General features: G+C 44.8%; 1 protein-coding gene across 2 annotated transcripts in view; it reads left to right on the top strand.

Moving 5' to 3' along the window:
* The window catches only part of FGGY (FGGY carbohydrate kinase domain containing), a 162,240-nt gene that overhangs the window by 94,989 nt on the left and 52,891 nt on the right, over nt 1-14,360 (top strand). For both annotated transcript variants that reach the window (XM_044301317.1, XM_044301316.1), the window contains exons 10-13: nt 1,750-1,811; nt 6,696-6,843; nt 10,859-10,933; nt 11,400-11,520. In XM_044301317.1, coding sequence (XP_044157252.1) covers nt 1,750-1,811; nt 6,696-6,843; nt 10,859-10,933; nt 11,400-11,520 — 406 coding nt within the window. The remainder of the gene's footprint in view (nt 1-1,749; nt 1,812-6,695; nt 6,844-10,858; nt 10,934-11,399; nt 11,521-14,360) is intronic.

Here is a 14,360-nt window from a genome sequence, read left to right as displayed (position 1 = left end):
TTTGGCAGCATGCAATTGGGCCACTAGGCATTATTATAACTGGGGGGCACTATGGAAACATTGGTTCTACTGGGCACAATATAAGGGAACATATTTTCTCTACCGGAATACATTATATGGAGGCTTTATTACTACTGGGGCACTATAGGAACATTGTTACTTCAGGGTCTTACTAATTTGGGCTTTATTACAACTGGGGGCCACCATGGTGGGTGTTAATACTATTAGGGGGCATATTTACTACTGGAACACACTGTGAGGGCTTTAATATTACAGAAGGCATTATGGTGGGCTTTATTCCTGCTGTGTCACTAGAGAGTACTTGGTATGAAAAGGTTGAGGACCACTGTTCTAGATGTAAGTCAAAATGTTTCCGTTCACAGACAGCAAGCATAGGTCTTGAAAATGGTGAGAAATTAAAACCTAAATACTTTGGGAAGTTGCAAAATATAAAACCGCGGAGCGGCGTTCATGCATTTGAATGGGTGTCACCCCGGTGCTTGCTGTCACCTTCAATCACAGTGAAAAGTCGCCATGAAGCTCCGGCCCAAGCAGAACAAAACAATTCAAAATGTCTCAGAGTTTTCCCTCTTCCTCGCATTGAGGCCTCATGCACACGACCGTTTTTTTTTTAAGGTCCGCAAAAACGGGGTCCGTAGGCCCGTGAACTGTGACCGTTTTTTCGTCCGTGGGTCTTCCTTGATTTTTGGAGGATCCACGGACATGAAAAATGAAAAAAAAAAATCTAAGTCAAGTTTGCCATTGAGATGATAGGAAAAAACGGACACGGATCACGGACACGGATCACGGACGCGGATGACAATCTTGTGTGCATCCGTGATTTTTCACGGACCCATTGACTTGAATGGGTCCGTGAACCGTTGGCCGTGAAAAAAATAGGACAGGTCATATTTTTTTCACGGCCAGGAAACACGGATCACGGATGCGGCTGCCAAACGGTGCATTTTCCGATTTTTCCACGGACCCATTGAAAGTCAATGGGTCCGCGAAAAAAAACTGAAAACGCCACAACGGCCACGGATGCACACAACGGTCGTGTGCATGAGGCCTAAGGGCTCATTCACACGAACGTTTTTTGCGTTCCATATACGGGCCGTTTATTGCGTACCGTATACGGTCCGTATACGGAACCATTCATTTCAATGGGTCCGCAAAAAACAACGGAATGAGCATTCCGTTTCCGTATGTCCTGCAATTCTGTTCCGCTAGATTTTGAGTCTTGTCCTATTCTTGTCTGCAAATCACAGTCCGTGGCTCCATTCAAGTCAATGGGTCCGCAAAAAAACGGAACACATACAGAAATGCATCCGAGTGTCTTCCGTATCCGTTCTGTTTTTTGCAGAACCATCTATTGAAAATGTTATGCCCTGCCCAATTTTTTCTATGTAATTTCTGTATACTGTATATGCCATACGGAAAAACGGAACCGAAATGGAAACAAAAAACGGAAACAAAAAATGGAACAGCGGACATGGAAAAAACGGCCCCCAAAACACTGAAAAAGCCATACTGTCGTGTGAAAGAGGCCTAAAATAAATGTTTCCTCTCTGCCGGCGTTATGCTGACGAGCTTCCAATCTATGTAAATGAATTGAAGCGACCGGGCCGCGGTGTTTTAGTAAATGGCGTCCTCGATGGATAAATAGATTACGTTGCATTATGCGATGCAGAATTAGAGGCAGCATCCATTACACTTCATTGAATTTGCATTTCTCTCTCCCCTCTTAAGATTGATCATGTCGTCCAGGGCCACGATGGATTCAGCGACTTACAAAAGAAAGCTAACTCCAGGTCAGCGTCATTTTTATTATATATTATTTTTTTTTTGCATACGGCTTTCCTGCTGCCTACTGGCACCTTTTCAATTTGTCATTAGTGTAATGATAGAAAGCAGCCCGGCTCATACATCAGCCGCACAATAGGAAAGATCTGCCAAGATATCCCTGACAAGAATTACTTTTGTCTCCTACGGATTGAAAGCTTTTAGACAAAGAGAAAAAAAAAAATAGACTGGGGTAAAATGGGAAAAAGATCAAAGAGAAGAAGAAGAAAGATTATGTTTCTGACTGTAACAAGAATGGATTTCTCCTTGGTTTCGGGCTGTGGTTATGGAGTACGGGTCTGCTTTCTTCATTACAAGCCTCGGTCTACGGCCCGGCTGTGCAAGCTTTGTACTGGTAAATCCTGGTCAGATAAAATGCTGCCAAGATTCCTTTCCCTGAATCTGCATATAGTGTTTATAAACTAGGCTTTATACTCCAGTCACTACCAAAGCTGCATGCAAAATTCAGCTGGTTGCTATGTGGAATGTGTCAGCGCTGTGCTGACGGCCACGGCCCTAGCAGCTTCGCAGTGTCCTGTGTTCTTGAAGGGACATTTTGTTCTATGGGCTAATGCACACATGATGGGCATATAGTTTTTTTTTTTATGTTTACATCCATCTACTGTATAGGGCATTGTTGTGTTTTCACATCATCAAACATGAACAGACTGGAGCTGGCATTGTTATGGGGGAACTATTATTAGTACATTGTTATGGCGCATTGTGCTGGGGCACTGAGGTTGACACTGTTATAGACATTCGTAGATGGCACTTTTATGGGAAAATGGGTTATGGATGCACAAATGGTTGGCATTGTTATGGGGCACTAAGATAGCATTGTTATGGGGCATTGTGCTGGAGTTTTCATGGATGTGCTGTTCCGGGGTTGTCTTGGTTGGGGAAACAGGCTGATACTGTCATGGATGCACAGAGGCATTGTTATGGGGCACTATGATGGCATTTTCATGGGCATAGTTGACTATTATGGAAGCACAGGAGCTGGCATAGTGTTGCCTAGGCTGGCATTATTATGGGGATGCAGGCTGATACTGTCATGGATGCACAGAGTCATTGTTATGGGGCACTATGATGGACATAGTTGACTATTATGGAAGCACAGGAGCTGGCATAGTGTTGCCTAGGCTGGCATTATTATGGGGATGCAGGCTGATACTGTCATGGATGCACAGAGGCATTGTTATGGGGCACTATGATGGACATAGTTGACTATTATGGAAGCACAGGAGCTGGCATAGTGTTGCCTAGGCTGGCATTATTATGAGGATGCAGGCTGATACTGTCATGGTTGCACAGCGGCATTGTTATGGGGCACTATGATGGTATTTTCATGGGGCATTGTATTGTGGCTATTTTGTAAGCATTGGGGTTGGCACTGTTATGGGGTTACTTAGATGGCACTTTTATGGGGAAATTAGTTGATACTCTCATGGACACACAGATGGGTTGTCATAGGGTGTAGTATTGGGACTATTATGGGAGCACAAGAGCTGGCACTGTTATGGGGAAATGAGCTGATACGGTGACGGATTCCCAGTGGGCACGTTGCCCATTGTGTGGGGACTGTTATGGAAGCACTGAAGCTGGGACTGGGTCTTACATACTACTGCATTATTATGGGGAAGGGTCTGGCAGTGTTATAGAGTTGTGGTTGACACTGTTATGGGGAACAAAGGCTGTCAATGTTAATAAAAAAATATATAGAGATGCACGTATATTAATACGTAACAGTACAGAATTACTAAAAAGATGACATTTTCTACGGCCTATGTGTCAGTCCTTACTGTCATTCTGTAATTAATTCCATGATTACAATATATGGGGTCTAATGGCTCTTTAAAAATAACAATAGTATTGCTTTAAATGATAATAATACTAAAATCAAATTCATCTAACCAGAAAGCTAAAAGAAAATCTGAATCCAGACGGGGCTCTGAAAAAAAAACAGTACAGAAACAAAAAAAGAAAAAAAGAGAGAAAAAAAATTAAAGAAAAGCTTAAAGTTTTAAATTACAAGTTGGTTCCAGAAAAGCAAACACTGGGGATGATGTGAATTCATTATTTTAATGTCTTCCAAGTGTGGCGCACTCTGGGTGATATTCGGTGATCAGCGCACGTTACCTTCTAATTGAAAAAATGTGGAGCGAAACGAGCAAATTCTAAGAGCAAATATACAGCGCTGGGGGAGGTCAGAGGTCAGGCGCCCCCGGGGGGTTCATTAACGTGCGGCTGTGTATACATGTGCGCTAAATGAATATTACCGTCTTATGTTAAATGAGACAACGGCCAATCATCCGTCATTATAGAGGGTGGCGTTTCTGGTCTGGAGAATCCATGAGAAAATCTGCCATATTAATCCTGCGCCTCTCTGACCGCCATGAACCTGGGACTCCCAACAAGCCGTAGGATTCCCCCATAACAGTGCCCGTCTAAGAAACCACATGATAGTGCCATCCCTAGTGCTTCTATGAAAATCCAGGCATAATGTACAATAACAGTGCCCCATGACAATGCCAGTCACTGTGAATTATGTTAGTCGCGGTCACAGTTCCCCCATAACAGTGCCAGCCCCAGTGCAAATAACAATGCTTGCTGTGCATCCATGCTAGTACCAGTTACAGTTCCCCCATGACAGTGCCAGCAAAAGCAAGCACCTAACAGTGTGATCCTTACATCTGACACAATCCTGGCACAAGGCACCATAGCAAGGCTATTATAGTGCCACATAACAATGCCAGTCACAGTACATTCATGATGGTACCAGTCACAGTTCACCATACCAATGCCAGTCCTGGTGCTTTTATAACAATCCTGGCACTAAGCGCTATAACAATGCCATCATAGTGCTCCATAACAATGCTATTTTATGTATACCCATGCTAGTACCAGTCACAGTTCCCCATAACACTGCCAGCCTTATCAACCACATAATAATGCCAGTCCTAGTGCTTCAATAACAATCCCGGGACAACATACCATAATGTCCCATTACAATGCCAGTCACTATACACCTATGCAGTGGTGTACATAGAGAAATAGGGGCCCCATAGCAAGGATCGAACTAGGCCCCCACACAGGACAGAAGGGTTTCTTCCTTAACCCTCTTCAATGACCCTTGGGCCAAGTTTTCACCTCCAGTAGAAGAGGAGAGGATCCCAACTAAGACTGGGCCCCCCCTTGCTCTTGGCCCCACAGCAGTCGCATGGTCTCATCTGCCGCTACGGTAGTTACTCCCCTGCACCTATGTTAGTACTAGTCATAGTCTCCCCATAACAGTGCCATCCTCAGCAACCCCATAACCATGCCAGCCCCTATGCTTCTGCATTATTCCCAAGTCCCTATTACAGTGTCATACACAATACCGACCATTATCCTTCCTTGACAGTACAGCTTATTTCCCCAGAACAGTGCCAGTCCTAGAAACGTGCGAGCCCCGGTGCTGCCATAACAGTCACAGTACAATACCCCATTTCAGTATTAGCTATTGTGCTTTATGACAGAGCTAGCAACAGTTCCTCCACAACAGTGCCTGCCTTAGCTCCCCCACAACTGTCCTTGCTCAGCTACCCCATCACAGTGCCAGCCTAAGCACCCCCATAGCAGTGCCAGCCTTAACTTCTCTATAACAGTGCCAGCCTTAGTTTCACCATAACTGTCCAGCCTAATCCACCCCATCACAGTGACACCCCCAGCGGTTACATGACCCCCATAACTGTCCAGCCTAATCCACCCCATCACAGTAACACCCCCAGCGGTTACATGACCCCCATAACTGTCCAGCCTAATCCACCCCATCACAGTGACACCCCCAGCAGTTACATGACAGGACCCCCATAACTGTCCAGCCCTAACTTCCCCATCACAGTGACACCCACAGCAGTTACATGACAGGACCCCCATAATTGTCCAGCCTAATCCATCCCATCACAGTGACACCCACAGCAGTTACATGACAGGACCCCCATAATTGTCCAGCCTAATCCATCCCATCACAGTAACACCCCCAGCAGTTACATGACAGGACCCCCATAACTGGCCAGCCTAATCCACCCCATCACAGTGACACCCCCAGCAGTTACATGACAGGACCCCCATAACTGTCCAGCCCTAACTTCCCCATCACAGTGACACCCACAGCAGTTACATGACAGGACCCCCATAATTGTCCAGCCTAATCCATCCCATCACAGTGACACCCACAGCAGTTACATGACAGGACCCCCATAATTGTCCAGCCTAATCCATCCCATCACCGTAACACCCCCCGCAGTTAAATGACAGGACCCCATAACTGTCTAGCCTAATCCACCCCATCACAGTGACACCCCCAGCGGTTACATGACAGGACCCCCATATCTGTCCAGCCTAATCCACCCCATCACAGTGACACCCCCAGCAGTTACATGACAGGACCCCCATAACTGTCCAGCCTAATCCACCCCATCACAGTGACACCCCCAGCGGTTACATGACAGGACCCCCATAACTGTGCAGCCTTAGCTCCCCCGTAACAGTGTCAACCCCAGTGGTTTTGTAACAGTGCTGACATAGCACCTTATAATACTGCCAGCAGTGGTTCCTCCAACACAGGGTCGGCCTCACTCACAGCAGTCACTCCAGTGTATTTCTGATTTCTAAGTATTTGGAACTCTTAATTTCACCGGAACATACGGAGCCGCTTCTCTCCAGGTTTTCCATCATCTCTGATGACTTCTGGTCTTTCAGCCGTGAGCGTTCGCCAGCGGATAATTACCTCTGATTGGTCACATTTTCCTCCTCTGTGTAAATATTTACATTCAGTAGAATAAGTCTCGGTTTTTTCGCTTCACTCTTAGGGGCCAGCACCTGTATGCATTCCTAAATGATCATCTGGACCAGATTCGGGCGTCAGGGTCGCAAGACTCTCTTGCTGGTGATTTACATGTCTGGCCGGATTTTCATGGAAACCGATCGCCCCTGGCTGACCTCACCCTGAAAGGGATGGTAAATAATCAGAGTTTATCTAATAGTAGGGGTCTATTATACATAATGCCCATAGACCTGAGAAGGGGAGGGGTTGTTCTGGTTGCATGATTGGCACTTTCTAAAATATTGAGTCCAGTCACATCTAAGCTCTACAACGATTGGAAAACCAATAGACTGCTCCAAATATCCCGCACAGCCAAGGAGATAAATGGTGAAGTTTTGGTGGCCTACAGCCACCACCAGGGGGAGCTTATTGGACTTAATACTACAATGGTACTATGGAATATGATTCTAAGCTCCCCCTAGTGGCAGCTGCTGGTTGTCTGAGATCTTAAGAAATTTCCATAAGTGCAGGCAATAGTTTCAGATAGCAAAACAACCTGTACTCACCTGTGAAATGCCTGGCCACTCCAGCCATGCCACTATGGTGCTCCCTGATGGTCCTGGAGCAATGCCGTCATTTGCATCATTCACATGACTGCTGCAGCCAGTCACTGGCCTCAGCACTGATACATGCACATATCTTCAGCATGTGGACACTGCACATGAAGCCAACGCTGCAGGATCAGTGGGGACCATCGGAGTGGAGGGGAGTATAAGTGATTTCCTTATTTCATACCAATGTTTGCTCTTGGGGAAATAGCTTAAAATGACGATCAACCCCTTTAACTCTTTAAATGTTTCTGCAGAGAATTTGCCATCATGTGGTTATTGCATCTGAACCCCTTCACGAAGTAAAATATCCTCCAATAAATAGAAGGAATTTGTCAAAATAAGGCCTCTTTCACACGGGCATTGCGGGAAAATGTGCGGGTGCGGGCTTGGGATTTTTGTTCTGTAGATTGTATTATTTTCCCTTATAACATGGTTATAAGGCAAAATAATAGCATTCTGAATACAGAATGCATAGTACAATAGCGCTGGAGGGGTTAATAAAAAAATAAATAAAATTTAACTCACCTTAGTCCACTTGATTGCGAAGCCGGCATCTCCTTCTGTCTTCATCTTAGCTGTGTGCAGTAACAGGACCTGTGGTGACGTCACTCCAGTCATCACATGATCCATCACATGATCTCTTACCATGGTGATGGACCATGTGATGACCGAAGTGACGTCACCACAGGTCCTGTTCCTCCAGACAGCACAGAAGACAGACAGAAGAGATGCCGGCTGCGCAAGCAAGTGGATTAAGATGAGTTAAATTATTTTTTATTTTTTTAACCCCTCCAGCGCTATTGTACTAAGCATTCTGTATTCAGAATGCTAATATTTTCCCTTATAACCATGTTATAAGGGAAAATAATAATGATCGGGTCTCCATCCCGATCGTCTCCTAGCAACCGTGCGTGAAAATTGCACCGCATCCGCACTTGCTTGCAGATGCTTGCGATTTTCACGCAACCCCATTCACTTCTATGGGGCCTGCGTTACGCGAAAAACGCACAAAATAGAGCATGCTGTGATTTTCACGCAACGCACAAGTGATGCGTGAAAATCACAGCTCATGTGAACAGCCCCATAGAAATGAATGGGTCGGGATTTCGTCCGGGTGCAATGCGTTCAACTGACGCATTGCATCCCCGCGGAATACTCGCCCGTGTGAAAGGGGCCTAAGTGTATTAACTGTAACATATTAAAGTAAATATGAAATAAATGATTAAAATAGATACAATGTATAACACAATGAATAAAAGCAAAACAATACTTCTGTAAAAATAAATACATAAATCCAATTTACAAAAAAATAAAACAAATACTTTGTGCTACAATTTAGGCTACTTTCACACTTGCGTTCGGAGCGGTTCCGTCTGGTGTCTGCACAGACGGATACGCTCCTATAATACAAACTATGGTATCTGTTCAGAACGGTTCCGTCTGCATTATATTTCAGAAAAAAGTCTAAGTCCAATTTGTACTCAGACGGATCTGTCCAGACTTTACATTGAAAGTCAATGGGGGACGGATCCGTTTGAAATCGCACCATATTGTGTCAACGTCAAACGGATCAGTCCCCATTGACTTACATTGTAAGTCTGGACGGATCCGTTTGCCTCCGCACGGCCAGGCGGACACCTGAACGCTGCAAGCAGCGTTCGGGTGTCCGCCTGCTGAGCGGAGCGGAGGACAAACAGTGCCAGACTGATGCATTCTGAGTGGATCCGCATCCACTCAGAACGCATTGGGGCTGGACGGATCGGGGCCGCTTGTGAGAGCCTTCAAACGGAACTCACAAGCGGACACCCGAACGCAAGTGTGAAAGTAGCCTAAAACACATTTACCTTGCAGGAGGCAAAGACTGAGTATTCTTTTCAGGGCCCATGCACACGACCGTTGTCTGTTTTGCAGTCTGCAAATAAAGAATCCACAAAACACGGATACTGGCCGTGTGTGTTCCATGTTTTGCGGAATGGAATGTCTTGGCCTCGATAGAACTGTCCTATCCTTGTTCGCAAAACAGACAAGAACGGGAGATGTTCTAATGTATTGCGGAATGGACACATGGATGAGGACGGCACCCGGTGTGCTTTCTGCATCTTTTGCGGCCCCGTTGAAGACTGAATGGATCCGCATCCGACCCGCAAAAAATGCAGTTTGGATGCAGACAAAAAACACGGCCATGTGCATGAGCCCTCATACTGAGAATTTCCTTTGCAATTACATGAATTCAATTATCTAAAAGCAGAATTGTGAATGCCGCTCTGGGTAGGACTGATGTTTAGGGATGGATGTGTTTTCAAGTTCGGCGTCCAAGGTTTGGGTTATCTAAGAATTCCGTTGTGGATTCTGCTACCACATACCATAAGTTATGGTTCGTGGTAGCGGAATCCATAATGGAATTCTTAGAAAACCGGAACCTTGTACGCCGAACTTAAAAACAGAAGTTTGCTCATCCCTACTGGCGATTAATACATGGTGATGCAAGTTTGTCAGTGCAAGCCGAGTAAAGCAAAGTGTTGTTATTCAGTCTCATATTGTACGTCAATTTAAACCTAAAACATTGGGGCAGATTTACTAGTTCTGAAGATGGCATAAACTTGGACCAGACAGTCGAAAGGCCCTGACATTTATCCCAGGGACTCAGGTTGGATGATAAATTTGGTGCAGCGATAGACACTTTTGTCCAACATTATACCACCTGACAAAACACAGTGCCAAAATTGTGCAATTGTGGCACAAAATGATGCATTCTAGGATTTGCCGCTTTCCTCATAAGTTGTGCATGAAAGTTCACAAATCTTGGTGCATTTTACAACAACATTTAGGCTCAATCACATTAGGAAATGTGGGCCATTGTCATTTCCCTCTCTGTGGGGCGGTCTTCAGGAGCGTAGCTATAGGGTGAGCCGAGGTAGCAGCCCCCACACCACATTAGAAGCCACCAGTATTATGAACGGCACCTAGTAGGTGAAGACCATTGAGGCCCAGGAGCTTCCACTTACCTTTTCCTATTCTTGTTGATCTTACTGGTAGTTTACTTGCAGCATGGAAGCAGGAAAAGCGGCAGTTATGGGGCCCAAACTCAGGACGGTGCCCAGGAGGAGGACAAATGGATGCATTTTCAGGGCCCAGGGAGCAGTGAGTATGGTGCTCCTAGACCTAGCACTGGTATTTCTCACCGCTCCCTGGACTCCTTCTCCGGGCGCCTGCGCTGCCCTAAGAATTTTTCTTTATTTGGTCCGGTCTGAGGTCTGCATTAAGCGGACCAAGGGGGGGCCTGTTCAAAAATTTGCTGTGAGACCCAGTCGGTTCTAGTTATGTCACTGCCTTGCAGTAAGAAAAATTGGCTCACAATGCACTGCGTTTGCTTGAAGACACACAAACCAATTTGAACAAGCAGAGCTGCACTGTAAAGCACAGAGTAGGAACAGAGCTGAGACAGGAGGCAGTTTTCATTCCATTATAGACAATTCACCGGTCATTACTTTATCCTAATAGATACCCGGCACTGAAGACACTAAGCAGCAGGTCAGCTTTACTCTAGTATTCGACGTTCTAAGACTCCTAATTACCCGATATTTCACTGTCTTTGCAGGTTGTCGGGTTGACTCTGTCCCGGGGCCTGGATGATCTGGCTCTGCTGTACTTGGCCACAGTACAGAGCCTTGCGGTGAGATGATAGATGGTTTAGGTGAAGGGTGTTTCTCCCATGTAATCTGATGGAATATCGATCTCGAGTATTCATGGAAGCTGATACAGTGTATAATGTTCCTCCTAATGGGCAGTGGGCACGGATCACCTGACTGCGGGATGAAGAGCATCATGGCAGCGAGCGGGTCCGCGTGGACACAGAGGGGGTTGTGTCTGTATTGTTACCATTTGTAGCCAGTAAGATGGAAAAACAGGAACATCTGCACCTGCTTTGAAATTTGGGGTTTACCAGGCTGATATAGTCGTGTGGTCACTGAGGCAGCTATAGCGACTGCAGGAGTGGTACCCGGCCTGGTGTCTGAGGGGGGCCAATGGATCCAGTGCCACATAGGAAGATGCCAGTGTTAGAATTGGCACATGATAGCGATGTACATGCTGTATGCTCCTCTCACTCAATCATTTTATTCTCTTTTGTTTTCTTTTAGTTGGGAACCAGACACATTTTGGAAACTATGAAATCTTCTGGCCACAATATCAGCAGTTTGTTCTTATGTGGGGGGCTCAGTAAGAACCCCCTGTTTGTGCAGATGCACGCTGATATCACTGGTAAGTCACTGCGCTGAAAAAAAGTCCAAAAATCTCCAGGAACCTTATTATTACATCCAATAATCTCCAGTCACATCCAGAGCTGCATTTTAAATTATCCTGCTTTGTAGAGTGCAGGACCTTAAGAGGCGCAGACATTCATGAGCCGAGTTGACTTATGAGGGATTATTTAATTTCCAATGGAATTGAGTTTTATGGCCAAGTTTTATCTAAAGTCAGCGAGCACCAAAGCTCAGCTTTTAGGTCAGACACATAAAACGCTGCTTCATACCAGCTGACATTTTTTGATTGCAGCTCTGGATGTGATTGTAGTAAAAGACCAAGTGAATACAAATTACCAGAAAAGAAAGTTACTGAACATTTGCTATAAAACATTGTAAACAAATAAAACAATGATTGAGTTTTTCTATTCCAGTTATGTCAGACTCTGGAGAGCTTAGGTGACGACCACCATGGCCTCTATTCCAGCCGCAGCAGGGGTTTCCCAGACATCTGTCTAGCTTTTGCAGGGGCTGTATCACTATACAGGACACTACTGTAGACATGTTCGCACAACCAGATGGTTAAAGAGGGTTGGTTGCACATAAATGTCAAAGTAGGAATATTCCTTTAACTGTGTTTTCCCAAGAAAATGAGTCTACATTTTTCAACTCAGCACCTGAATCTGAATACTTTTGTAATTGCATGTAGAGCCAGTTGCTAATGCAATAAAATCTATCTGTATAGCGCCACCTGCAGCTTTTTTTAAATTATTTTTCTGTCCACCTCACTGAGGTGGACGCACATGCTCAGCTCCATTCTTCAGCTGTCACCAGATGCAGCAGAAAGGACATGCCTCCTTAGAAAGGACACACCCCCTGAGATGCCCACTTGAAATAAGTCTATCAGAGCAATTGGAGCAATGAATGGGGCACAGGGCTGTTCCAAGCTTTGTTAGAAAGAGACTGCCATGTCCAATATGATGCCTGATTTTCATTTTTTACATTGGTCATGGGATCACCCCTTCAAGGTTCCAGGCCCTCCATGCAAAATTGGTCCCAGGACCCTGATGTACCATGATCCGTCTGTAAAACTGGAGTTTTACCATCTGGCAGAGGGGATCGTGGGGCCCCTCAGGCAACAGCAGCAGGTGGTGTCTGCCTGCTCCCCATCCTGCTGTATCCTGCATCCTCAAACTGCGGCCCTCCAGCTGTTGCAAAACTACAACTCCCAGCATGCCCAAACAGCCTACAGGTATCAGCCTACAGCAGGGCATTGTGGGAGTTGTAGTTTTACAACAGCTGGAGGGCCGCAGGTTGAGGATGCCTGGTGTACAGCTTCCTCTCTGTATGTAGTTATACTTGCTGTAAAAACCTAAGAAAGCTGGGTGACAACCACGGAGGCAGCTGTATTGGCACTTGTGTCTGTTCTTACTCAGCTTTCTCAGAAACAGATATGAGTGAGAAACTGCCAAATACAATTTGTTACAAGCTGTCAGAAGAGGGTGATTATCATTTACTGGGTTTTTTTTTTTGGTTCTTTTTAGATTATAGAGGTAAATGTTCTGTAAAGGGTTTTATGAGGTTAAAAAAAATGGCTGCTCTCTTAAAGAAACAGTGATTTAATATAAAAATGTTCCCATTATTTCTGTCTTTTTTTTTTACCCTGAACCTTATCAGTTCTGCAGTCTCCTCCCCACCGCTCACCATCTGCTGGAATCTGCTCCGTCCAGTGGAATTTGCACAGGGATGTGGAAACTATTTTGTTTGTTGCTATGATACCCGGATAAAACATTTCATGTGTTGCTCCAGGACGGGGAATCCCTTGTTTTTTGTTTTTTTTGGGAGAAAAGTCAGGGTTTATCAGTAGTGCATGTTTCTGTTCTGTTACCAGTTACTACACAGTTTACTGGTTACCATAGAAACATGAAAAGTTTCCTGCCGGTGATACATTGTATATTCTGTCTCCGGCTACAACAAGAAGCTTCTCTGGAATATCACGACGGAATATTTTCCAACTGTCTACAGGATACATGCACAGGAGCAAGTCAAAGAACCTAATCATATGTGGCAGTTTTTTATGCTGTTTTCTTAATTTTGTGTTACTACCAGATGCTGTAAGTCAGTTTTATTAATTGCGTCTTTGTCCAGGACTATAAACGGGGTGATTTTTATATAATTACATAATGCTGTAGGTGTGCATTGATTTTCTTGGACATCAAGGTGCACAAATATTTTTTTGTTACAGAACAATGCAACCTAATGGTTAGCGAATGGCGAGAGATTGAAGATTAGGTGATGGAATTTCAATAAAAATGTGCACGGACAGAACCTGGAAACACTCCCAACAAACCCAGCCAAAATCAATGTCGACCAAGCACCCGCACTCCTTTCAACCACTGTATAACCAACAGTTCTGCAACTTTCTGAAATAGGCATTTCAATTACTCACTGATTGTATGATCCCTTTTTGCTGTCAGTGAGTAGAAATATATACTCCTGAACATTGAAATGACAGCACCAAGAAAGAAAAATCGTAGGGTTATGCAAATTGAAGAGGCAGTAGGTGTCGCTAACATCTGAAGATGAAGACATTTTTCAGCACCTAGCTCCAATCTGTAGCAAGTGGGAGAGGCATGAAAACCAGATTGAAAGCCAAGTTTTTTAGTTACATAAAACCTCAAAAATCATTTGTGTGAGATGATTGTGTGATGCATTCTGTTTGTCAACTTGCCAGTTATCACCACTTGTCTCAAACTGAGAGAGACAGAATCTTTGAGCTGAGAGGCCTTGGTTTATGGCTTTTAATTATCATGCCTTCACTCCAGAATTCTGGCTTCAAAAAGTTGCAAAAGACAAATT

Source organism: Bufo gargarizans, chromosome 7, assembly GCF_014858855.1.
Source record: "Bufo gargarizans isolate SCDJY-AF-19 chromosome 7, ASM1485885v1, whole genome shotgun sequence".
NCBI lineage: Eukaryota > Metazoa > Chordata > Amphibia > Anura > Bufonidae > Bufo > Bufo gargarizans.
This window is presented reverse-complemented; position numbering and strand designations above follow the sequence as displayed.